Genomic DNA, 27,856 nt, shown 5'->3' with positions numbered 1-27,856 from the left:
ATCCAGCTGCAAACAGAGGGAAAATGTCTGAACCATCCAGTAAAGATATCCAGACTATATCTAAAAAAAATATTTGACTAGAAGTGTGGACTAAAACTTAAACTCAAAGTTAAGAAAAGTAAAAGCTGGCTGACTTTTTTCTGCAGTTTAGCAGCTGGCCGCCGGCTTTGTCCCTCTCTAGAGGTCCTGTAGTAAAGCTGGACTTCAAAAGAGCCTTATCACTGTCACATTCTCTCAGAAGAGCTCACAGTAATGGAGACCGGATGCTCAGGCTTACACTAGGTTAGGCTAACACAAGGAGAGGAGTGAAGAAATGCTTTGAATGTTGCCTTGTAAAAGGAAGAGCTCCTGTATAGGCCTCCTGACCTTCTAACTACACTTCCTTCCAGAGACGTACAGGAATGCTGTGTCGGGTTTTATAAATTAGTGCGTGCACTTTAGCTTTCCTTTAGTACTGTAGATCCCTCAGTCAATTCATAAGACAATTTTCCAATAAAAGGATTGTCTTTTTTCCCAGTAATTTTTCAGGAAAACATCTCAATGTACCAACGCTCTATCTTTGCCTGTTTGCTGCTCTAAGTAATCAATCCATGGGCATTTTGAAGGGAACTCTGAGACCTCTATTATTAAAAACACATCAGCCGCTACAAACAGAAGTCACCAAATCAACTAGGACTGAAATCTCACAGACTAAAAGTTCATAACTTAGAGTAAAACAGTGTAAGAGCTATACAAAAGACACGCTATTTTTTAAAAAGATGCAAGCAGTAGACAGCAAGGATATGACACTCTGAGATTAGAAATGCACAGTAAATCCAAATATTATCTAAATTACAAAATCGCCAAGTAATAGTCAAATAATAGAAGCTGCAATTCTTGATAAAGTTAAAATGTGTCACAATACACCGTTATAAATGTGGTGCTACAGAGACGCCTAGGCCCACAAATCATATTCAAGACATAAGGGAACATGCTTGTTTTGTGCAGACCACAGAAAAAAAAAATCACAGCATTCCCACTATAATTGCAAGTCGTGTCGCAATCACATTATCTGTCAAAATAATCAAAATATGACTGTTTTTGCATAATGTGAAACCCCATTTTAGATTTGTTGTGTCTTTAAAACATCTTATAAATAAAAAGAGGCAAAGAAAAGCAGGAAAGTGCGCTATGACTATTTGAAAATTACGTTGTTTATGTTCAGTTCTTATGTCTAAATTGCAAACTATTCCTTATAGGTATGTATCACAGGACACAGAAAATCACACAATTTAAATCTGCTTTGGTGTGACTACCAGTCTATTTACAGGTGTTCTCTCATAAATCCCTATTAATAAAGGCCAGTAACAGCACACTGACTGATACTACATCTGTTTCTCAAGTATGCCTTCTGAAGACGTGCATTATATCATGCATTGATCATACACTGCTACACAAAAAGTACTCTGGAATTTGTCATAGCTTGGATTCTGTTTGCATTTTGCACACGATAGAATCAAAATATAAAACGTGCATTTAAAATGCATGCATCTGATTCTTCCCCTCCATGTTTTCCCCCTACATCTCTCCCATTTTCTCTCCTCCATCCTTGCTATGGCTACCTCAGTCTAACACAAGGTCCCCACTTTGACTGTGGCTTCATCCTGTATTTTCCAATTATCACCTTTTAAAGGCCAGCTGGGTGCATTCCAAACCATCGGGGGGCAATTCCATTTGCATTGCTCTGAGACAAAGTCATGGCCAAGTACTTTCATGCTAAAGTTCATAAGACGGTCTAAAAAAGACGCTATAGCTGTAACTAAAAAGTGCTCGATTTCTTCAGTCAGATAAAATATCTCAAACTGAAAAAAAGTTTTTCTTCATAAATCTCAATTAAAAAAGAAGTGAATTTAAGAAATCTGACATTGTTGAGGTAAGTTGATGAGCAATATCCAATTTTCGACAGGCTCTGTGTCATTGCAGTGAGCAGGCTGTTCTCATACACTGTTTGTACATTTTCTTACAAAAAGTAAAGCACCAAAAGTAGCACATATGTAATTATGAGCCAGTAATTTGTGATTGTTTCATAAATTTCGACAAAGCTGCAATAACATGACCAGTGCACTGATGGGAGTGGCAAAGGCGCAATTAAGTAAGGAGGCATGTATCGATCGTGGATGAGGTACAAAAGACAAGACTTTCCCACAAAACTTTCTCCAAAAGCAGGGTTTTTGGAACCGTGTACACTTTGAGTCATTTGAAGGTACATCATCACCATGTTTCTTTCGCTGAACCTAACAACAGAACCTGTCTTGCCACAACCTAACCTCCGTACCTTTACGTCAAGTACATAGTGTCATTCGTGGTACGCTAATGCGTAGGATAATATATGAACCACAGTTTCGCAGGATATCATACGAACCACTGGATCAAGACACATTGCAGTGTGTGCAGATGAATGGTGTTTGGCTCCCCCTGAGCCGCGAATGCCCAGAACTCCCTCCCCTCTCATTGGCCAGCTGAGGCCATGTGACGTGAAACCAGTCACTGAAGCCTGCCAGGTGAAACAAAATGATGACGACTTCAATGTGAAGCTTCACGTCACCTGGCGGACTTTGCCAGCAGGGAGCTCCAGGCGTTCCCAGCACGAGAGAAGCCAAACATTCTTCATCTGCACACTGCGATGACTCAGAGCTGGTTCAAAATTGACAAAGTTTCCCTTTAAGGCAAAGTTTGCTTAATAAACACAGCGAGCAGCTTGACCCAAACTTTCTCATGTTAGACTGATCAATGTGGCTCTCCTGTGAGTATTTGGCTTTGTTTACAATTACGGCTCATTATGCTGATTTTATTCTCTCTTTTTCATTAACTTGATTTTTAAGCAGCTCCAGGAATATTTTACATCTATTTTACTTAGGTGTTTTTTTTTTTATGCCCATTGAAATTCACTGAAATCAAAGGCCTCTCCCTCTATTGAAATGACCATTGCATTTGTGTGTGTGTGTGTGTGTGTGTGTGTGTGTGTGTGTGTGTGTGTGTGTGTGTGTGTGTGTGTTGTTTGGAGGTGCGGGGGGGCAAAGTAACTGTTCCATTTGCTTTGCACATTAATGAACACTGCCTTCTCTGCCTGCCTTAAGGCTCTCTTTCTTAATGCCGTGGCTGTTCACTAGTGTAAACTTGTGTTTGATTTCTCCTCTCCTCTCCCTCTCGGACTGCATATAGCAGCATTTAGCTGTGAATTAATTTTCATGTTTGGATATACCCTGCTGAGGTGTGATGCCGGTGGCGCATAATCAAAGTCTGCAACACTACATATGGGTAGATAGGGCTTGTGGGTATTTCCACAGTGCAGATTTGTAGCCGGGCAGGGTAAAACTAAAAAGCAAGAGAGAGGGGTCAACTGGAAACAGACAAAATAGAAGTCAGCAATAGGACAATGGGATATTGGCACAAAAGAATGAATCTATTGTCTTATAGAAGGGTATGGAGCAGAGTCTAACTTTTGGTGTGCAGCTGTGAGTGTGTGTTTGTGATAATGTGCATGTCTCTGGCCATGGGACAAGATACGCACCCACAGCCACAGCTCAAACACCAGCAGCCGTTAACATGGTGTGTCTAATGCTCCTATTTAGTGTTTGGGGTGCAGCGGCGCGTGGCCTGAGGTTTTTGGGAGGGGAGTGTGGATAGCACCTAGCCTGACAGCTGCGCCCCAAACTGGAGACAAAAGCCTGAGGAAGTACCGCATCATCGAAGATGGGACTAAAAGGCATGGCAATTTGCTTGTGGTCTGGCCTGTCTGATTCAGTGCACTTTTCATGGTGAATACAGCCCAATAGCAAACAGTACTCTTAAAATGCAAGCTCAAACTGGGAGTGCATCTTTTAAACAAATTCCACTATAAAAAGCACGAGCCATCATGTGGTACATTTAGATCAAAAGCAGAAACACAAACTGCTAATTCATAACAGACTTTTCTTCCAAACAAACAGAAAGAACATAGGCCACCTTTTGTGCATCAGTCTTTTCAGCCGAGTTTATTTGTAATCCTTTGATAGGAGGGAGTCTCTTTGTCAATCGGGATACATCAAAGATAAACTAACTTACCATGCTGCTTGTGTTTGTGTTTCTATGTGTGCATGTCCATGTTTCAGTCTTTAACATCACAGCAAGGTATGCTTTTAATCTATTGATTTAATAAGCTTAGGTAGCGGGCTGTTGGCTAAATAAATGAACCAGTCGTGAGGTGACACATCTTCAGTCATTCGACCTGGAATACATTTCATGAATTGCTAATGCAATTTACAATAGATGATACCTTTTTTGTAAAAAAACCAAAGCACTTAATAAATACAAGTCTAATAATTTATCAAATATTTTATCATGCACGCACACACACACACACACACGCACACACACACACACACACACACACACACACACACACACACACACAGGGACAGATATAAGATTTTCACAGTATGATATTGTGATATTACAGAATTATTATTATAATCAGTTACTATGACCATTAAAGTAATAAAAAGAGAAGGGATTTTAAAAAAACTTTTAAAAGACAGTATGTGAATAAAAGTCTCCTTTTTAAGAATAACTGATAAAAAAAGTGGGATTCTTTATCCAGTTGCATATTTTTAAAACCATAGATAAGCAAACGTACACGGTATGATGGTATGATAACCCCAAATTTTCATACCACGGTATACCTTAAACCAGTATATCGCTGCAATCCTATCACACACACACACACACACACACACACACACACACACACACACACACACACACACACACACACACACACACACACACACGCACACATACACACAGCGAATATGGGAAATAAAATGCATGCAGCAACAGCAAATGCTAGGGATTTATCAGCCAAATACAGATAGATATCGTCCGATATTCGCCTTGTTGACTGCCACTGGCCTATCATAAATAAGATGACATTCACTGATGGCAGTGGCCAATGTTTTTTCGTTTTTGTGCAAGCTAAAAAATGGGGCTTGACACTAACGTTGCCTCTAAAAAAGTGTGTTTGGGGTGTACAGAAATCTTGCACATGGTGTATGTTCATCAGGGGATGCACCATACATTTTAAAGAAAAATCCTTGCAAAAATCTGCAGGAGAGATGGCGAAATAGACAGATAACTAAAGGTCAATGGACTTTGCAGTAAGTTATAATTCAATTTGTTCAAGCACTTTTAAGTTAAAGAGAGTGTCGGGTGAAGCTGAATAATGTACTAATGATGTGTTTAATGTAATCTTGTAAAATTCTGTTTTTGCCAAGATCCTTTAATAAATACAGATGTTTGAAGGAGAAATTTGTTGATGTTTTTACAAAAATATGAAATAGATGTTACAGAGGGAATAATGACAGCCTATATTATAATATATTAGAAAGGCTTTTGAAACTGTTTTTTTTAATGTTATACACATGAAATAAAGTTAGAGGAAATGTTGTTTCATACATTTGTATGAATTAATTTGTGATGAAGGGCTGACTGACTTTAAAATAGTTCACTGAATAATAAGATTTTTTTTTCCCATGGCACAAAAGGGGGAATAAACAAAATCTTGAAAAAAAAACCACAAAACAACAAAAAAAAACCCAAGTTAAATCCAAATTAAATCTACAATTATTTAGCGCCCAGGGTCAATCTTCATTAACACTAACCCTTTATTAACCAGAGGTGTCTCCATTCATTGGTTGGGCTAATAGAAGCCAAAGAGATAATAATTACTTGTTTGTTGCCACATCAGCTATTAGGTGATAATTAGGCCTCGGCGAGAATTTTAACTCTTTTAAATTGTTTGTTTGATCTCGATGCGTGTTCCCAGATGGATGTCTCACTATCCTGCATTAATTATTATTGCAAATTAAAAGGCCAATCAAGCTTGCGCAAAACTGGATCAGATGGTTTAATAAGCAGTTCCCCCTCACCGCTGACTGAAAACAAAGAGCACTCTCAACATTTCTTAAAATAATGTGAACTGTAATAAACCACTAAACTGGAGGTCAAATTATTTCTTTTATGTTGTCTTGACTGTGGTGGATCTGTGTGCTTTACTTGGAGCCTGACAAGGCCGATGAAACGTTAGTAAATGTGAGCAGCGGATCAGGAGGTACTCAAAAAAAGGGTGGTGCAACCGTTCCTGGCATCCATATCAATGACTAGCCTTGTTATAAAATGGAAAACTAAATATTTAAAACACATCTTCACAGCAAAATAGGAAAACTATCCATCCCTCACATAAAGGAACTTCCTTTATTATGCCCCTGTGTCCACACACACACACACACACACACACACACACACACACACACACACACACACACACACACACACACACACACACACACACACACACACACAGACACACACACAGACACACACACAGACACACACACATGTCAGGGGATTGAAACGGCTCAAAAATATCTACTGGTTTAAATTAGACCATCAAACAGCCAGCTGCTGATTTGTTTCCTCTGTGTGTGTGTGTGTGTGTGTGTGTGTGTGTGTGTGTGTGTGTGTCGGTGAGTATGAGGGAGTAGACTGAGCAGGTTTTTGACCTCCCTTTGGCGCAGCAGTGCAGCAGTGTCAGTTCACTAAAACAACAATGTGTGTTACAAAGGTCATTTCACAATGGAGAATCAACAAACAAGCCTTTTATGTAACCTGCGAGCAGAAAATTAACTTACTCTTGTGTAATAATAATAATAATAATAATAATAATAATAATAATAATAATAATCTTAATGTAAAATTTGAATTTCTACACCAGACATACTGGGTTTTGTAAAAAATAAAAAACTAAGTCAATCAAATGAAGGACAGCAAAATTCAGTTGAATAAATGTCACCACGAACCATCTATAACCAACAATGTAGAACTGATGTTCTTCTTTTCATTGGTGATCCCTTACTATCATATATATATATATATATATATATATATATATATATATATATATATATATATATATATATATATATATATATATATACACATATATATATATATATATATATATATATATATATATATATATATATATATATATGTACACATATCAGATTTGTTGTCGTGGTAAGGTGACTGTATGGCATTTGCATTTTGCCATAACCTTCTCTATGGTGTAAAGCCAAAAAGGCTCCCATTACCTCTCAATGTGGTGCAGGTACATGTAAGATGTGACTGCTGGTCTTTGTGGTCGGCTATTTCTCCCTCCCTTCCTCCACTGTGATTGGACAGCTGGGCAAAAAAATGACTGAGGAGTGCAACATTTTACCCCCAAATGTTTCATTTTTCAGCTCTTAGCTACCAATAAAAGAAAAAAAAAGAAAAATGCTAAACATGCAGTGCTCAGCAAAAAATAAACCTTGTCACACTTTCTGCTTTGTTACCTCCACACTACAACACTTGTCAGCATATACACACTACCCTGTCAGATCTGCAAGGATTGCATCTCTGGTGCCCACGGTACTGGACACGAACAAGTACCGACATGTTTTCAAAATTTTGGCATCGACTTGGTACCAAACTATTATTTCTTTCGAATTTGTTCCAGTCAGTCCAGTCTCGGTAACATCTCCAAGCGTCCCAAAAAAAAAATGGAATATAGGTTTAATAATAGTCATAGACAAGATATAACAACTCTAAAGCAATCACGTGGACAACAATTTTATCTTTCTTGTGGAAATCCTCTTCTTCAAGCAGGGCTAAAATCTTGCTGCCTGATTTTTGATGGGTATTGGTGGCCACTTGGTGGAGATTACTGGGCGACCACTCACTAACTTTCAGGGTAGAGGAGACACTATTAAAAACTGAGTTACAAGTTTTTACACTCCTTATACACTCCTACTATCTAACCAGTGTCTTCACAATAAAACCTTATCTCTGAGTCTCTGATCACACTGTCAGATGCTAATCAAACTATCATTTTTAAAACTGCAGTTACACTGGACTGTGGGGTATGCAAATTATGCTCTAATCACACCTTTTACTCTTCAGTCATAAATCAGCAGATGCCATTATGCATTCACATGGAAGAAAAACTGTGAAACACAAGTAAAATGGTAAAAAGAAAGAACTCAACCATAAGAATGAGGAGAAGAGATGCAACATGCTTGCTAAGAGGCTGTGTAACATGAAGTAACCACCAAGCATACTCTAAGAGCACTCTGAATGAACCATAAAAATATAATCAAAATATTTTATCAAATTTGTCCACAAAAAACAGAAAACCATTACTTGATTCTGTCTTATTCTTTCCATTTTCTTTCGACGGTACTTATTTCGTCCACCCCTACACTCAGACAGAATATTACCTACTATTAAAACTATTAACCTGTGTAAACCCAGACTACACAATAATTGCTCCACAATGTTTTTATATAGTTTCAACGAGTCTGGCGTGACGAAAAAGAGCAGACCCTCCTTAGTGAGAGTGGCTGTGTCCTTAGAGGGCATTAGTACAGGCATTATCTTGTTGTGCCAGACAGTCCAGTAGTAAACACCCTGGCAAAGGGCCTCATAGTAAACTCTGATGGAACTGCACAGTCGAGCCCGAGTGTTGTAGCCGTCCTGGCACGGAGATATGGGTCATGCTAGGCTGTCCTCTCCCTCACCCCAGCACCAGAGCCCAAACCCTGATGAGATTAGCCGGCCAGCCAGGCGCTCAGTGGTGGTAAAACACAAACACCACTGATTACGTGAACATTAAAGTCGGATCCCCTCACACTTCAGCTCGGATCCCCTTGTGCAGGGTCACGAGCGGGTTAGTATGATGACTGTGCCGACATTTCCAACGTATATGGCACTACTACGTCTGTTTTTGCACACAGCGAGGACCCTGATGGATCCTAAACAAGCACAATTATCTCTGATCAGAGCTGACATCATGTCAGACACTTGCTAATTTATACAGGGTTCATACACACTATTACTAATACATTTCCATGACTTTGAGGAAAATTTTAAAGACCATACATTCTCTGGCACGACCATCAATACTCCTTATTGGTTCTTTTTCATTACTATATGATAGCTTTTGTAATATGTTTTATTTTAAAAAAATTAGAACAGGATTAGAACTGACAACTATAACTCAGGGACTGTTTGTTATTTATGAGGGGAGGGAGTGGTGCAAAAAGGGAGGGCATGTCAAAAAATCTTTAAGACATTACGGAGGGACATGGAATTTTTAAAGAAAGCATGTTTTTTTTTTGTTGTTTTTTTTTTAAATTATTTCTTTAAAAAAATTGGCCATTTTGTTTCTTTAAATTTTTGACAATTTTTAAAGAAAAAAAATGGGGACATACATTTTTTTGTTCTTAAAAAATATGGTATTTTTTCCTTTTAAAATATTTGATAATTTTAAAATAAAAAATTTAGGTGATTTATTTTTTTCTTTCAAATTTTCTGGTGATTTTCAAAGCAACACGCCTTCCAAACCTGCAGGCCCAAAAGGGTTTGGAAGGCATGATTTCCTATAATTACCTATAATTACTCCATTTATCTAAGCCAGAAACTGTAAAAAGAGAAATTATTGTTGGATTTTTAATTTCTGACAGCCCTTGAAGACTCCCTGTGTTGGACTGTGAAACTAAATTCCATGACTTCTCCAAAACTTCAGGTTTCTTTAGGTTATATTTAGTTTTGCAAAACTTTGCAAGGCCTATAAATTGCTTTTTGCAAATTCCATGTCTTCTCCAGGTTTTTCATGACGGTACAAACCCTGTGTGTTACCAATAAAGCATGAAGAATGGGAGAGTGACACAGATGAGAAATTGTGTCTGCTCCGCCAAATTATTTGTTACAGAAAAATAAAGCCAAACTAGTGACTACTTTTTGGGGTAGGTCAATGAATGCAGTGCCTTGGCCAGTGCTACTCTGTGTTAAATCACTGCTAGAAATGGGATTAGGCAGGTTGGAATGCCAGGGTAATCACTCATTCAGCAGCAGCCAGGAGAAAAGGCCTCCTTAAGGAGAAGGAGGAGGGTTTTATATAGCTGAGAGCTTTGATTACTGCGCCGTCTTAAAACCGCATCCGATGAGTAAAGACATGCACTGGTCCTCCCCCACATTTACTGGGCAAGTCGACCTCCTGTGTTCCTGTAAATAAGTGATGTCACAGCGCTTAATGATGCCCAGACTAGACTCAGCAAGGTCCTGGAAAAAAAAAAACACCAGCTTCATCACTACTGTGAGCACGCTGCCTAACCGTCATGTCAACAAAGAATTAGTTTTGCACATCCTATTTTGCTGAGGGGCCGCTGATGATGCAGCTGAAGTAGTGAACACAGTGAAGGGTATGTAAAGTTGACCCTCGGGGGAGAAAAAGAAACGCTGTCCTCATCTGTGGATCGACTGTCACTAATGAAGATGTTCAGATGGAGAGCGCGCGGCAAAAGAGAGTCTTTTCTCCGGGTTTTCTCCTGCTCTCCCCGACGCAGACTGGTAGTGACAGTTGTTTCCAGTTGCTACGTATAAAAGGGCCCATCATAAAGCCCGGCTAGAGGAAACAGGATAAGCGCTTGAGCCAAGGCAGTAAAAAGCTCTCTGGAAACTTGAAAGCCACACAAATGAAGTCTGCGTCTGCCATCTGGAAACAATAAACAAACAAAACCCAGCAGCCAAACAAACACCACGAATGGCAGAGGGAGAGAGAAGAGAGGAGGGAGAGAGAGGGAGAAATGGAAGCAAAGATTGAGTGTGTGAATGAGTGATAGGGAGAGAGGGGGGGTGTCAATGTTAAAAACGTGTGCAGCATGCATCATTAGCAGACACTGATGGGAAGACAGACACAGAGACAACCCTTTGTATAAAATCTCCTTTGATGCTCGGGAGATGGCCCTGCTGTTTGAATGTGTGTGGTACCACTGAAACCTGGTTCTAATGAAGTGTAGTGCTAACAGGAGGCTGCCTGTCTGCAACTTGTGCCAGTGATGTGATGAGAAGTTAGAAGCCAGTTCCAAATGCGGCAAAATACCAAAAGAAAGCGGCCAACTCTTCTCTGCATGCTCGGATAAATCAGAAAGAGGAGGCTTTTTGAGAAGTCCGAGAGACAGTCACATCACAGTTGTCCTGTTTTCAGTGGAGAGTTTTATGTGTTGTAATGATCATATAGAAGTTCAATATCGACTGATCAGTGAGAGAAGTTGTCTTGTACAGACTGTACAGAAGCTGCGAAAAAACTGTAGAGCCAAGGAAGAAATATAATGACAAGAGCAAGATCAATTACACGATAAAACTTTATGAATATTATCGCCTATTGTTTTCTCCTCAGGGTCAATTGTACCAATAATTGTACCAATATTTCTCTGTTATTCTGTATATGAGATGGACATTATGTGTCCTACCATACAAAAATGACGCAAAAATTTGGAGACCAATTATGAGCAGTGCCACTGCTTTTTTAGCATCAAATAACTAATTATAACCAAACTTACAAGAAAAAATAACACTTTAACATTTATCAGCTTTATAAGAATCTTTGGTAATGAACTTAATTGATGTGGACTTTTGAGTATTTATTTTGGCCCATGTCCCATCCGCTAACATGGAGGAATCATGTTTATGACCGATACTTCGGCCAGCCACCAGGGGGCTATCAAGATGTTTTGGCTTCACATTTAGGGAGCTGATATGCCGTCTGTCTTCATTAGAAAGTCTAAGGTCTGATCTAGGAATGTCAAAAATTGTGTACTGTTATCACATCCTATGCGTCAAATATCGCTGCTTTGTCAGTGATCTCAGTGTCAGATACAGATCCACAAAGGCGCTTTTCATGATGGCACGATACGTACCAGTTGGCAGCAGCTGTTAACGCAGCTGACAGCAACAAAACTCAAATACCGGCGCTTTGTCAGACAGAGACATGATATATGCACTGCAGTTTGTAAAACCGCCAGCACCTACTGTAGTATAAAGAGTGAGAAAATACGTATAAAGCAGGTTGGAGCAGTTTTGGATGGGTCAAACAGACTTCAGACTTCTCGTGTGAAACCAAAAGTCAATGTACGTTTTTTAAAAACATAGCAGTGTGCTATGTGACGCGTGGTATGCTAGTGATCTGTGTTACATGACAAATGTAACATAACGTTACATGACATTAACACTACTTATTTTAGGCTAAACATACCACATACTTTTGTTGCTTATACTTAAGGAAATAAACCAAAAAACAACGTATTTTATTGTTGTACGTTAATTAAAAAAAAAATATTGTATGCCTGAACAAGCACAAACTTTACATTTCCTGTTAAAACGTAAATGTAAGTGTGTATTTTGAAAAGACACAATGCATGTAACAAGCTTAAGTTGACCATCCTTCAATAACCAAAACTGACGGAGGAGGCCACCTAAAGCGTCACATTTTGATGTGTAAGTCCGCTGACAAAGCAGCGGTATTTGAGAAGTTGGGATAAGAAAGCGTTAACCTATAAAATCTAATCGTCTTTGTGACAGCAGTAATTATATTGTTACAACAGAAACTGAATGTTACGCATCTCTGGAGCCAAGCTCATGCCATTAAGAGCTGCAGTGGATGAATACTAATTTAGCCACTGATCATCAAGTCTGTGAAACACCAAAACTGACAGATGCTCATCACAACTGCCCATGTGATGTCTTACAGTTGCTTACTCAGCACTCAGAACCTCAAACACATTTCAGCGACATATGGAGAAAACAACTGAGCAGCTGTTCCCTGTAAATATTTCTAAGTTTACCTGATAAAAGACCTCATCAATAACTGCTTCTCAAAACTGTCCCCCGCTGATTTCTATCAAACAATTTATCAATGACCTGACTTATCCTTAAGCATTAAAGCAGGGGTTCTTAACCTTTTTCTAAGGTTCGTTTTAAATACTGTAACAATACATTTTGCACACTAGTTTTACTAATACTAAAGGCACACGCATTATAGTACAGATATGTTTCTCACAAGACGAAAAAACGGGCAGCACAACTTTATAATCAGACACAGCTGATGATATTCAAAATGTGGTTTTCTCAGTAGTCACTCAGTGACAGTGTGGGACTATTTAATGGGGGAAATTCATGAGATGAAACTTCACTTGGTACCAGAACAAACATTACCAACTGATCTCAGAGTCCTCATCACAAAGTACACCATCAATACTGACACCGAGGGGTCAGACCAAGAACTGCAGCCATGTGGCCACAGCATGGACCTATGCATTACTGCAGATAGTCCCACCTATAGGTGTACGTACGCTTAAACAAACAAGACAGAGTGGCACAACGAACCACACGCACACACACGAACACACACACACCCTGCTGTGCCTGGTTAACAAACACTCTGCTATAAAAGCAGGCCTCTTACTCATTAGAGTGCTGTGTATCAGACAGGAAATGCTGGGTAAATTACACCTCATCGCCCTGGAACTAGCCGACCATCACCATGGCAATGAGCCAACCTCGGTGCCGTGAGAAGACCAAAACACCACCGTCACAGAGGGAAAGTGGAAAGGACAAGACACAGTTTCACCCCTTAACTGATAATAATGATCTAATGTCAGTCATGCAAATCCTACAGGTTCCTGAGGTGTAAATTGAACCCAAATCTGTATCTGTTTAATAGCCAAAAGAGCCCCTTTGGCCTTTTGACAGTGACGCTGACTCCAAATCTGGAAGCAATATCCTGCCCACACACAACTCCGACGGCAACACAATTAATGCTACATGGGCTAAACTGTACCAGCCCCAACACACTCTTTATTAGAAATTGTTAGTCATGCCTACAGTAAATGCTTGAATACAGTTCTATAAATAAGATCTACAGCTTGTCATGACAATCGAGAGGATATTGGGTGGTCTCTCTAAGAAGGTCTGTTTGTGATATCCATAAATAATTTGATGGCTATTTATTGACCAAACAGATGATGATGATGATGATATGTAAATACATGGTTCCCGCACGTTTTCATGGACAAAATTTAAAAAGTTTTCAATGACGTCTTCCAGGAAGAGGCAGTAGATTAGTTAATTGCACTGATTTCTATGGTTGATCCAAATGGCTAATCCTGGTGGCTAAAGGCTGACGACATTATTGCCATAACTGAAGTCTGCTGTTACATTTGAGTTTCACTCATTAGAACTCTGATTTAATAAATCAGTTGTTATAAAAATGTGTAAACTGCGTCGTTAAAAGGCAGAAGAACGGAGCGTTAGCTCACTTTAATTAGAGCTAAAATTGAAACAATATCATGTTAAATGTTCACCGAATGTGTTGGCATCTGATTATAAGTCATGGGAAATAAGCTGCTAGAAATAATAAAATATCCTTTTGAAGTAGTAGGTGTTGTACTGGGCTCCTTTAACGTGGCAAAAAAAGCTGAACGCTAAAACACTTGGGTTAAAAAAGGAAACAACCAATGCCTTGAGACGGTGGTTAGAAATGCCAGAAGTATGATCACATTATCCTGTCTGAGGTGTAACAGGTGGCGTGTATTTTATTTCACAGTCGCTCTAGAAAAGAGGATTAGCATACCTGTTTGAACTGTTACCATTGGAAAATGCCAGTTCCAGGCAGAAGTAACACCCTCAATTCACACAAAGCATCATGGGGGCTAGAAATGAGGTGGACACTTTACTCCAAATGTTAATTATGCATGAAAACTAAAAAGTAACCTTTTCCAATCTCTTGTCATGTTGATATTCACTTCAAACTATGGGTACAGTCAATACCAATATCAAGTACTGATATTTTACAATATAAAAAATGTTCATATTGCAAATACAAATTAAACTTTTGGAAAGCCATTAGAACAGAATTATTTGCTTTTTCAGTTCAATCAAAACATGTTGCTTTAATAACAATGACTGAAGTGAGATAAACATACTGAAAAGGAAGACTGCATAAGATTTTAAATTGCAATAATATTGTTTTGTGATTTAAGTATCATGATAATATTGTAAAAAATATTATTTATTATTATATAACAAAATCCCATGAATTTTCCAAAATGTTCAAAGATTTGGCCTGGAAAACAATACTTGGAAATTCCATGACTTCTCCAAGTATTCCATGACCATGGGAACCTTTTGCATCTTGAACAACTGCACTGCAGAATCTATGACCACAACAACATTGATTTTTGTAGCAGTTTGTGAAAAAATGCTGCAGTAAGCCATTTTATTAAAATTTCATTAAGACTATAATAAAAAAAAACCTATAGTTACTTACACATTGTTGTGTAATTTTTTGACACCCTGCACTAGTCTTAAAAGGATCATATCACCACACCACTTGTATTGGCTCACATCTGTAACAAGCAAAAACACAAGTTTCCCACTTGTGTTATCATTAAAAACACAGAATATTTCCCCAGCTTCTCATTCAATCCGACCACCACGCTCAAACTCTAAACCACATAAACCACTCGTTAGCCAAGTCCTCCCCACGTTTCTAGAACAAAATTCTTTTGTTGCATTGTTCACACATTCCTTGCCGGTCGTGTTTATACAGATGCGATTCCATGTGCTCTCGGGGTCCGAAGAAGTCCTACTCTGATGCCAAAGATGTGCTGCTGATCAAAGGCTTCAGTGCTAGAGCAGGGACACTTGTTTTGGTTGGTTTTTTTTTTCTCATCTATGGGGATACAGGGTAACATATCCATCTGTTGGCCGCATGGATCCACCTTGGTGAGCTCTGGGACAAGTGTAGGCCTCTCTTCTCTGCCATCCCACACTGCTTCCTCAAACACGTTTACTCAGCTGGCCGCCACGCCAGTCGCCAGAGCTTTGTTTTCACACAGCAACATGTGTTAACTTAATGCTCTGTAACAGATTTCAAAGGCAAGACTAGCTGGGTCAACAACAGGTAATAGAGCGATTTATTGATTCATTGGCTCAGAAAAGGCAAAGTGAAAAAATGGTTCTGGTGAATGCATCGACAGGCAGCGTCGACTTTGTTTACTTGAACCCCATCGTGTGTTTTGCTGGTGTTGTTTAATTCAGCTTGACAAAACAAATAGTCCCCTGCTTGACTGTGAGACTAAATGTCTCCTACATAATATAGGGGAAAAAAGGAGTAAGAAAGGCTTTTAAATGTTGGTAACATATTTTTGAATAAATAAATAAATAAAATTAGGCAAACTTTATTACCGTGAGGCAATGGCCAATAATGTACCCAATAAAAATGATTAAATAAACCATTAAATAGTTCAAGAAATGCAGAGCATATGGTTACTTGGCTAACCTGCTCGCCCTCCCTAGCTGAAGAATTTGGTTACACAATTCCCGTGGTTGTTTACTGATTTTGTTAACCTAATCTCCATCATGTATTTTGCTAGTGTTGTTTAATTAAGCTTGACAAAACAAATAGCTTCCTGTCTGACAGTGAGACTGAATGTCCCCTACATAATACAAAAGAAAAAGAGTAAGATAGGCTTTTAAATGTTGGCCACATTTTTTTTTTTTAGATAAACCATTAAATAGCACAAAAAAGGCAAAGGGTTTAGCTTAAGAATTTGGTTACACAGCCCTCTTGGTTGCTGTCTTTACTTGAACCCCATCATGCATTTCGCTGGTGTTGTTTATTGTTTCCTACGTGAAAGTGACACTGAATGATTCCTACATAATACAGAAGAAAAGTAAGTATCATAGTCTTTTAAAAGTGGCTAATATAGTTTCCTAAAGCTTTCAGGCGACCTTCGGTACCATGAGGAAATGGCCAAGAATGTGTCTAGTAAAAAGTTAGATAAACTATTAAATATCTCGAGAAAAACATAGATAGCAGGGTTACTTTTACTTGATTGTGTTTACTTGAACCCCATCATGTATTTTGTATTTAATTCCATTTGACAAAACAAATAGTCTCCTGCTTGACTGAATACCTCCTACGTATTATCTCCTACGTAAGATAGGCTCACATATTTTTCTAAAAAGTTTTGCAGGCAAACTTTGGTACCATGAGGAAATGGCCAGGAATGTGTCTAGTTTAAAAGATTATATAAACCATTAAATAGTTGAAGAAACACATTGAGCATAGTGTTACTTGGCCAACCTGCTCGCCCTCCCTAGCTGAAGAATTTGGTTACACAATTCCCCATAGTTTTTTCACTTGAATACAATCATGTATTTTGCTAGTGTGGTTTCATTCAGCTTGATACAACAAATATTCTCCTGTTTGACAATGAGGCTTAATGTCTCCTTTATAATATAGGAGAAAAAAAGAGTGCCAGAGGCTTTGAAAAGTTGCCCACATATTTCTCTAAAAGAATCAGACAACCTTTAGTTATGTGAGAAAATGCCCAAGAATTTGTCGACTAAAAGATTCCAGAAACTATTAAATAGTTCAAGAAAGACAAAGCATAGGGTTACGTGTTCAACCTGCTCGCCCTCCCTAGCTGAAGAATTTGGTTACACAGTCCCCATGGTTGTTTTCCTGCTTGATTGGATTATGGCCACACACCTCAAGCTCGCCTTCCACCACCAATCAATGAGGAAATGAGGTGTCAACACACTGGTGTTTATTCAACACTCATTTATTTATCTACCGGAAGCCTAAGCTAGCCCGACCACAGAAGACACCAGATGATTGAAGGGATTTTCTTTAAGGCATCCAAAAATGATTAGGGGTTCTTGGTGTGCGAGCACCATTTATGTTAATCTGAGCTGTTTTATTTCATTTTCTTTAATTGCATTATATGTAAACTCCTCTTGTATAATAGGACAGTTTATATGGAAATTTGCCAATTTTCTGTGGAATGGCATCTGTAATGACGCTCTGTGCTAATATTAAGAGTGTGTAACATTACAAGTATATATTAAAATTCTGTCTTGTTCCTAATCTCTTTTACAACTGAGGAGACATAGCTTTTAAACTTCAGGCTGTGCGTCCATATGACCAAGCTGAAAAGAGCTGGTAATGGAAAGACACCAGGAAGTCTGTAATGCTTCCAGTCAGCATGAAGTGCCATCAAAATAAAATTCTGCACAGTAGCTGCTGCTTTAAAACAACTGGGGCAATTGAAAATTCCCCTCCCAATTTATGCCAAATGCCACTTTATAAACATTCTAGCATGACTGCCAAGTGTCTGCGCTGCTTTATGCCCTTTCTCTTAATTGAAAACGTTATAGGGGTGCATTACACTTGGGTTTTTTATAAGCTGTGCTATAAAGCCCTAGCAGGCCCTGAGAGGGGAAACTGCCCATTAACTTATAAGGTCCAGGCCTTGGCTCTCTTAATTGACAACCTCTAGGCTACTTTCATCACTTGTCGACTTCATAGCGGCAGTCAATGCTTCCTCCAGGATGCTGTTGCATCTTTGACACGAGGGTGTTTGTGACAAAGAGCAGTCTGCCGCCAATGCCAGGGCGAGGGCTCTAGGCTGTCCATAAAACAAGCACACACATTCCTCTCCTACTTCCAGCCATCTGAGAGCGCTGCATTTAACCATGTAAGTACTGCTTCCCAGAAACACCAGCTAAAATTTAATATGAATCCCATTTGGGAGGTAGACTTTTTTTATATGCTTATGCAAGTCTACACATAAAAGATCATAAAAAGCTCCTCAAAATAACCACAAAGATTCTTCATAAAAAAATAATTTAAAATACTGCAAGAAAAACATGAGATGCAAAGTTAAAGTAGATATTACTGGGAATGAGAAAACATTTTATTTCTAATCTTTAAAAGGCTATTACCACAAGCACAAACAAAGACACACACACACACACACACACACACACACACACACACACACACACACACACACACACACACACACACACACACACACACACACACTCAGACAACAGACTGGCGTGACAGTCACTTCACACTCTAATTTGGCAGGATCATCAGCTTTGTGCCTCTGGAAATTCATGCGCCTTGAATTAGAGCCACATGGCACAATGTGGTTGACCAGTACAGACACATTACTAGAATATTAAACTCACTTAAGTTTGTGACTGACATTCAAACTGTCTGAAGTTTCTCATTATACCTCCTATGAGACTTGCGTGACAATTTAAAAAAAAGGTAGACGAGCGCTGGGCAACTTTGACTGCGGACCATCTGTCACTGAATCTCATGACGTAACCTTGCAGAAATTCACACAAGACTAATATGCAAGTAAGTGCTCGAATTATAAAAGGAGCAGTTCAGTTATTTATTATGGCACTTCCATAAAAATGTGGGACTTACAAGAGACAGCCTTTAAAAAAAATAATTAAAATAAAAGCAGCAGAGTTCAGCCTGACTCAGGGTCCATATTTTTCTCGATATATATATATATATATATATATATATATATATATATATATATATAGAGAGAGATTTGTATGTAGTCAAACTTCAAAAACAATGGATCCCATATTTGGTGATAATATTATATACTTAATAATATTCTACATTAGAGTTTGCCATACTGTTTATAGTAACTATACTTTTCAGGAGTATTTTTTCAAAGTTTTTTCTTTTTTTTTTTAACCTTTATTCGATAGGCCAGGCAGCTGCTATGGCAAGGACACAGCCTTTGCACATAGAGCGCCCTCCCTAAGGTGTGAGCTACCCGGCGCCAATCCAGGAGTATTTCACCCACAAAACAATCATTTGTATATGAATAATCCACCCCATTTTAGGTTGCATTTGTGAAGAATTTGGGGGTTGACTGGTGACAAAAGCTGCCACCACATACTTCACATGCCGCCTGTACAGTCAATTGTACAATTCAATTGCAATAGCCACATTTCAACCAATAGAGGGCAATAGCTATGCACACAACGTAAGACTCATAACACAATATGTAGAATTCAAATACATTAAAATGTCAAGATTTGGACCTGAATCCGTCGACAACACAACTAAATACCGATACATACATCTCCAAGCACATGCATTTAAACTCTGCTCAATGGAGTGTACAAGCAGGATGCGACTGCCCAGACATGCTACCCGTATGCGGCAGCGTTTAAAATAGAAAATTTTAAGCAAAAATGCACGTTCGGGAAGTACTGAGCACATGGCAGAATAAATGGGACTTGGACAATACTGCATGAGTTATGTGAGCGTTTGAAAACTGATGTTTTGCTATATTTTTGCTTTTGTTAAACATGCTCCCATTTACTTCAGTTCATCTTATTTTTAGGGGGGATTCTTTGTTTACTGCGGAGTCATGCAAGCGAGACAGTACCAGTAGTTTGTCCAATACTTTGGTTTATGATACTCTCATAAACCCAAATTATACCTAGTGTTTTGTGCTAATTTGCTATCGTTAGCATGCTTGCATAATAAACTAAGATGATGAACAATCTTAGACTTACTACACATCAGTTAGCACTGTCATTGTGAGCATATTAGCATACAAAGTTAGCTTTCTGCTCAAAGCACCACTGTACCTCAGTGGTTTTAAGATTCAGTCTTATTGCGTGATTTTTGCTTCAATGTAATGAAGTATTTTAATGATCAAGATTTATCATGTAGAATTCTAGAGAAAAAAGAAAGACGACTGAAACAAATAACTGAAATTCAAAATAATTAGCGATATAAACATGCAAACTGTATTATTGTTTGTAGAACCAAGTGATCTCGCTAACAAACCGTTTTTCAGTACATAACTGACCTTTGTTTCAAATTACAGAATGAATCTGTGTAATTGATCATTATATGACAACATACTGTACATCCACGTGATATGGCAGCCCAAAGCTGGATTACAGACCAAACCTGGAATGTAAAACATCTTGCTTTTTGGGCTGAGTACATACATTTTGGTAATAGAAATGACAGGGTGCATACCTCAAAGATGCCAACATTATTCCAAACAAGGCGATATTCCTTCATATTCACTATATTATAATCGTGGAGTCAGAAAATGAAGGACTGTCGGGTGCAGTCACTTCCTGAAATCTTGTGAGGTTGCCAGGCAACCGGCATTACAGCTCATGATGTTCTGCACGGAAATACAGGGCTGATGGAAAAATAACAACTACAGTGCGCAAATCTCCCCAAAAAACAAATTTTTACATTTCTGTATGTGTGTGATTAAACAAACTAGATACAATATGTGTAAAATGAGCTTCTGAGATACTGATAGGTTGTTTAAAAAAAAAACAAAAAAAAAAACTGTAAAGAGCCTGGCAAGCTGTTTTCCCCTGCTTCCAGTCCTTATAAGCTAAGCTATGCTAGGCTAACCACCTTGCAGAGGCATGATAGTGCCATCACTCTTCTCAACTAACTCACGGAGAGAAAGCAAATAAGCACATATCTCAAAATATTAAATTGCTCCTTTGAAGTTGGGGTGAATTGACCTCACTTGGCCACCATAGCACAGGCTTGCTTAGTACAGGCTGCCTTAGACTGACACGACTAGCAGGCAATCACAATATTTTGCATGAAAATAATGTATGGATGCACTGATGCAATTTTTTTTAAATTGTATAAATTTTGATATTGCAAATACAAAACAAATCTACTGTTTCAACTGCAAAACTAAAAACTAAAAACAAAACTGTGCAATAAGCAATGCTGACTTGAAGGCCTTTATTTTTTTTAGGTTTGCCTTTGTTTATATTTATTGCTAAAATCAAAGCAAAACTTGAGTTGTTTTTTTTTTTTTTGATCATTCATACTTTGTTTTTAAGAAGGAAAATGTTTAAAAACGTAAATTGAGTTGTTGAAAAAAATTGGAGAGGTTTTTTTAAGCCATATTGCCCAGCCCTGGTTAAAATCGCTATAATATCAAACTGAGACTTAAGTATAAAGAAATGGGGCCACTGGTGATTCCAAACACTATCTTGTACAGGCATGCACAGTACCATCGCTCTTATCATCTAACTCTCAAGAAAGAAAGAAAGAACAAGAGTGAATTTCTCAAAATGTTAAACTATCCCTTTAAAGTTCTGGTGCATTGACCTCACTTGGCCACCGTACCACATCGGCCTTCGACAGACATTACCAAAATAGATAGTAATATCTGACGCTTGCACATGACACAAAGCCAAAATAAAGTTTAAAACATTTCCATCATGATGAAAACAATCCACAGCAAGCAGGATGAGAACCCAGCTGAACAAAAACCTCAAAAACAGACTGCACAAGAGCAAAGCGACGCCATAAATTCTGCAACATACAAGTCGACATCCCACAAGTTGACGCTAAAAATTCACCGTTTTACTGCCAAACTCTTTCACTGGTACTTCTGTGCGTTTTTAGTTGAGCATTTTCTCATAATTCAGAGCCACTGAAGCACAGTGGAGCAGAGGACACAGCAGGTTTGTCTTCTGAGGCAGCGGTTTGAGCACATTTCCAGCACATAGCAAACAGCTATCGACAAACAAGCCAACACTCGGTCATTGTGACTCACGTAAAAGCGATGACAAACGATTATAATGTTGCAAACTCTGTCCAAACTGCTGAACTTCTCCACAGCCATCAAAACAAGGGACATTTGACCCGACAGCTGCTCGGGCGACACGCAGGGAACTTTATCAACCACATTTAGCGACGCTACATTTTGCACAAGTGACTTTCTCTGCAAAGGAAGGTGCACATTTAGTAGAAAAGGCGCTGAAATAAACATAAAATGACTTACTGAGGTAGAAGTCGCTTCACAGCTCTGGTAATGTGCGCCGCCATGTTTCCTTAGATGACGCGCCAACAGAGTAAACAGCAATTGGCTGTTAAAGAAGTTCCCTCGTAAAAGCTGAGCTCTGTGATTGGCTGCAGCGCGGAGAGGGGGCGGGCTTTGGAGGACTCCTAGCACATGGGAAAGTAAACAGAGATGAGGTAGTGGGATGATGCTGATGTGAGGAGGGTTTTTTGAGAGGAAAATCTACACAGTTATTATAAAATGTAATTTATTTTTAAAGATAATTTAAAATCAACAATACAAATTACTTAAAATTTAAGTTACAGCAGTGACATTTCAGGATCCTTTGCCTCACAGATGGCCTCTGTCTAGTCTAACTCTGGTGTCTTTCTGCTCTATGAGACAGAAGGGACAGAGACAGGCTGAAGCAGAAAGAAAAGGGGGAGGAATAAAGGGAAAGAGAGATTTGAGCACAAGGCACGTCACCCCAGGAGTCCTCTCTCACAGCAGTGGTGAATTACTACTACTAACATCAGCCAGGTCCAAGTGTGGTGCACAAATGACACGCAATATTTGCCATGATTAAGTCAGCAGGGGACTTGCTCCAAATGTCAGCATTCAGAGGGCAGCCATTGGGGCTGTCGGTGTATTCAAATGTGAGTGTGCTGCTGAACTTACTTTATTTTATGGAGGTTGTAGAGCCAGATGTATTTGGAGGTAGACCTTGAGGAGAAATAGAAAAAAAAGTGTGAGGTGCATGATGATCATTTCTTGGTCTTGTTTAAGTTGGACATGATATGATATCATAGCATAAAACAAAAGCATCTTTTTTTTTGTAATTTCTTTTTTGCAATTAGAGGCAAACGTTTGAGACCTGAGCAAATTGGCTTGATATCTTTCAAAAACTTAGGTAAAGAGCATTGAGCAAAATTAGATGAAATGACCCCAAAAATAGCAACAACAAAAAAAGAAACAAAACTGAAAATAACCTGAAAATGAGAAAAAAAGAACAAAAAAATAATAAAGTAAAAGAAACAAAAAAGGAAATTGCACAAAAAACAATTTAAAAACAACAAAACAAAAATCTGTCAAATCATTTTAAATATAAAATTCTGATACTTCAAACACAATTTTGTGGGCACTTTCCCCCAGCTTCTTTAAAAATAATTTTCAAAATCTCCAAATTTCATGCTGTTTGTGGAACAATTCTTGTCAAGTTGCTTATTGCTTTTTTTTACCCGATGTTTTCAAAAGAAAACAAACCAGTTTGCTCAGATTTTGAAGGTTTAAATACTTGTGAAGGTGTTTTAACGTAGCACAAGAAAAGTGATGTTGTAAAGGGTTAACACCAACAGCGTTATTTAGATGATGAAGTGGTTCCCAGCCTCTGACACATTACTGTTAACACATCACATTACTTAAGGCAACTATAGTTTTTCAACCAGAAGGTGTAGCCTACATCCTTCACACCAATGGCTTCATTGGGATAATGAAGTGGTTCCTCTGACACATCACTTGGTCACTAAAAACATTTCGGTCATTTTCAACCCAAAGACATATGGAACCTTTAACAAGGGGTCACATGTAGAAAATGCTTCACTTTCAAGGATCAATAGCCAAACAAATTGGAATCCATTAATATCTTGTCACTTTTTTTTGCCATTTTTAATAGCTAATTTATTACTTTTATTATTTATTTTTGCAGGGAGAGTACAAAATTAACAGAAATTATACCAAAGCTAGCGAGCAGAAAATTTGCAGCTGTTGTCTGTGGGCAGGTAAACAAAAAAAAAAGCAAATACACCACATAAAATAACATAATAGTCAATTTTAGTAGATGTTTTCCCTCTCTTCAAAAGGGTGGTATCACATGAAAGACATGTTTCAGCACAAATTGCAGAAACAAGTGAACCCGCGAGCTCACAACACCTGAAATGACTTTTTATATAGACTTGGTTTTTATATAGTAATCTAAACTACACCTCAGTGTGCTTGCTGCTTCTCCAGTACATCCATGATCAGGTCAGAAAACTTGGCTTATTTTATATCAATTTCATCCCCAAATAAAGGCGGCTCATGTGCGCATCCATTCCTACATGGGATAAAAATGCAATGGAGTTGGAAAATTCCATCCACGGGTTACTTAGAAACTAGTTCTCTCCCTCCCCCCTTCAGTTCATCGAACACAATTGTTGTCTACTAATCCAGTTTTGATAGCATTTGGCACACTTTCTTTGGATCACAGCAAGATGCTCAACTTCCATTCTGGTCTCCCCTAGGAACCTCTGAGCCCAAGAAAGCAGCCGACACCAGGTCGCGCCAGAGCAGGGGGGTTCTCTGTATCCTCATAAAGCACAGAAAATTATTTTTTGATTCAAGTCACCCCTTGCCACATACACACACACACACACACACAGAGAGAGAAACCATCAGTCTGGTTGTTAATTCCAGATATATGCTGAATATGTGTTTATTCTTGTCAATCTGTTATGTTGTTAAATGTTGCAATCACCTAATGACCCCCCTGTTAGGCAATAGAATATAAAATATTATGTCAAAGGCAAAAGCTTTTCGCCTTTGTCCCCCCTCTGTACTCCCTGATCCAAATGGACAATGCATCACTAGGCCTTGATGCCTCAGAAGTCTGGGTTCATTAAAATCTTGAATGAGTGCCAAAGCTGTAGTCATAGATAAAAGGAATATGAAAGGATAACGAAATTTATGGATGGCAAGTCACCACCTCACCCTGGCATTTATAATAAACAAATGGTTTCTGTTTCCAATTTAAATTTCTCATTATACTGTGACTTTTGGAAAATGTGTTTTGATTTACCAACATTTTATCTGAAAAACTGTATAATTGATTAGATTTACATGGCTCTGATTTTAATGCTGATCGCCTGCCTTCCCCAGTAGCCCTGCAACCCCCCCCAGCCCCGCCACTCGACAAAAAAAGAATGATCTGAACTGCTCCTGAGGCACATTAACATCATATAAAACAAACCTACATATCAAACAGTTTTTTTCCAGATAAAATAATTGGCTTTAACCAGCATAGAATCCAATTCATCCCTTTGAAAGAAACTTCTGTGAGGGCACCGAATAAAAAAACGGTGAGATAGACTTCACAGCCCGAGTGAGATGGACATCAATGCAGTGTGCCAGCAATGGCTATATTAACCCATGGCTAAATCCCATCACACAAATGTCAGTGTATCCGTTATGAAACCATGACATTTAGATCCAAGGTCTCCATTGTGGTTTTAGAGGGAGCTGATGTTTGTCCATTCTTTGCATCCATCAAACCAGCGCACAGCCTCACAGCCAACTGTACTCCTAACACAGAAAGGTTAGAGATCATAAGGTGTTATGTATTTAATTATATTGCATAATGCCATGTGGTTTATGTAATTTTTTTATGGTCGCATATATTTTTTCTTCCGGAATATTTTTGCATTAAAAAAGCACTTTTTCTCTTCTGTTCATAGTATATATATTGTTGTTTTTTATTTTATTCATTTTGAAATTCAATTTGATACAGTTCAACAAAATCCCATCCAACAAGTAACCCTAGCCTATAGAACCATTACAAATTTACAATGTGACATATGAAAGCATAGGTTCAATGGTAAATATGACAAACATTTCATAAACACACAAAAAACATAAGTAAAAAGGAGAGTACAAAATAAAATTTAAAAAAAAGAAAAAGATATTTCTGAGGTGTCCATCTCTGCTGTCTGATCCAGAACTTACTGTTTAAGTTTTAATTCATATGTTTTTATTAAAATGTATCTGAAAATACTCATTCACATATTATTATTAGCAAATTTAATTTATAATACACAACATTCGTGATAGGCTTAACTTTTACCCATGAATCCTTGTGCGATCGTGTGAGCTAGCTAATGCTAAATAACTGTGTGGTACCTATTCATAACAGTGAGGCAGACGAGTTAGCTAAGTAACAGTTATCGTTCTGTTAAAACATATTGGCGTTTTAGTTATATAATTATTTCTTGTGTGCGGACATTCTTGTGAGCCACAATAGATCATTCTGTATCTTTTTGACTCCTAAATAACATCATCCTCAGAAACAAATATGATGTATACTTATATGAATCTGAAACTAATTATCAAGCATAAAACAATGTATTTATACATGGCATTTAGGCTGCCCTACATGTTATTGCAGGCCCAGTTTAATATGCAACTCAAATTTATATAATATATGTAATAGGGGATCCCTGCTCTTTCAGCCAAAGGGTCCTTTACCAGAAAAATATTCAAGACCCCTGATACAGGCAACACCTGGCCAGGAGCCTATTGCAAAGGCTATCATGTTTAGCTTTATTAGTTAAGACAAAGTTCCTGCGGTAACGTGTCAAATATCACCACTGTGGCAAGAGGTTCTATGGATATTTTGCCAAAACATATGTCATGCAGTGGCTGGTATTGTTCCACAGCGATCACAGTTAGGACCCATATTTGGTGTAAATTTGGCCAATTTCACTTTTGACGAAAGCAGCCTATATACAATCTTAGACTGCAAAAAATTCTATTTTAAACAAACTGCATGAGTGTATTTTATCAAATGCAGATGGCCATAAATCTTCAGAAAATTGTGCATCAAATTCTGCTTTCCGTTGCCCTTTTAAAGATGCCAGGGGTTCTCAATCATACAAGTAGAGAGTATCAATAATCTAATCGCTTTATGGTAGAAACTGAGCTACGAAACAGATTCAAGGAGAGAGCTGGGTGGAAATGATGTAAGGTGAGGACACTGTGACGATACAATACAAAGTTGCAAATATCTGACAAAAGTGAACCTCAATTGCTCAAACGATGCAAAGTTATCATCAAACTATGAGTCTTTTAATGTGACTAACCATTCTTGGTCCAGGTATTGAAATATCCATTTTTAATAGAAGGTTTACGGATATTGTTTCTTGCTATAAAGGTATTTGTTGAAGAATCACTGAGCAACAAGGCTTATCTGAACTGTGCCCAAACCTGAGGAGAGTGAAAATAGAAGATTTTAAAAATTCTTAATCCCAAGTATGACTAATGTAGTGTATACAAATAAAGATTCTGGCTACTGGTAACTAAGCAATTTGATAAAAATGGATGTCATAAAATATTTTCAATCATCTGACAGTTTGTTTTATAGAAGAACATCTTTTTTTTTTTAGCCCGAATAAATGTCTGTCTTAAAAATGGCATTTTTAAATAAAATTATACACTAAATGTACATCTATGTTGATGTTTTAGCCATTTTAGCA

At 38.2% G+C, this 27,856-nt stretch overlaps 1 protein-coding gene across 2 annotated transcripts in view; it reads right to left on the bottom strand.

Moving 5' to 3' along the window:
• clybl (citrate lyase beta like) overlaps nt 1-27,856 on the bottom strand; it is a 150,871-nt gene that overhangs the window by 57,621 nt on the left and 65,394 nt on the right. For both annotated transcript variants that reach the window (XM_088083478.1, XM_088083480.1), the window contains 2 exons: nt 23,253-23,297; nt 22,578-22,741 (listed from right to left, as the gene is read on the bottom strand). In XM_088083478.1, the coding sequence (XP_087939604.1) occupies nt 22,578-22,621 (44 nt within the window). In that variant the 5' untranslated portion in view covers nt 22,622-22,741; nt 23,253-23,297. The remainder of the gene's footprint in view (nt 1-22,577; nt 22,742-23,252; nt 23,298-27,856) is intronic.

This window comes from Plectropomus leopardus, chromosome 10, assembly GCF_026936395.1.
Source record: "Plectropomus leopardus strain MGB_pleo_1.0 chromosome 10, ASM2693639v1, whole genome shotgun sequence".
Classification (NCBI taxonomy): domain Eukaryota; kingdom Metazoa; phylum Chordata; class Actinopteri; order Perciformes; family Serranidae; genus Plectropomus; species Plectropomus leopardus.
Note: the sequence above shows the minus strand (reverse complement) of the source record. Positions and strands in the feature narration are given on the sequence as shown.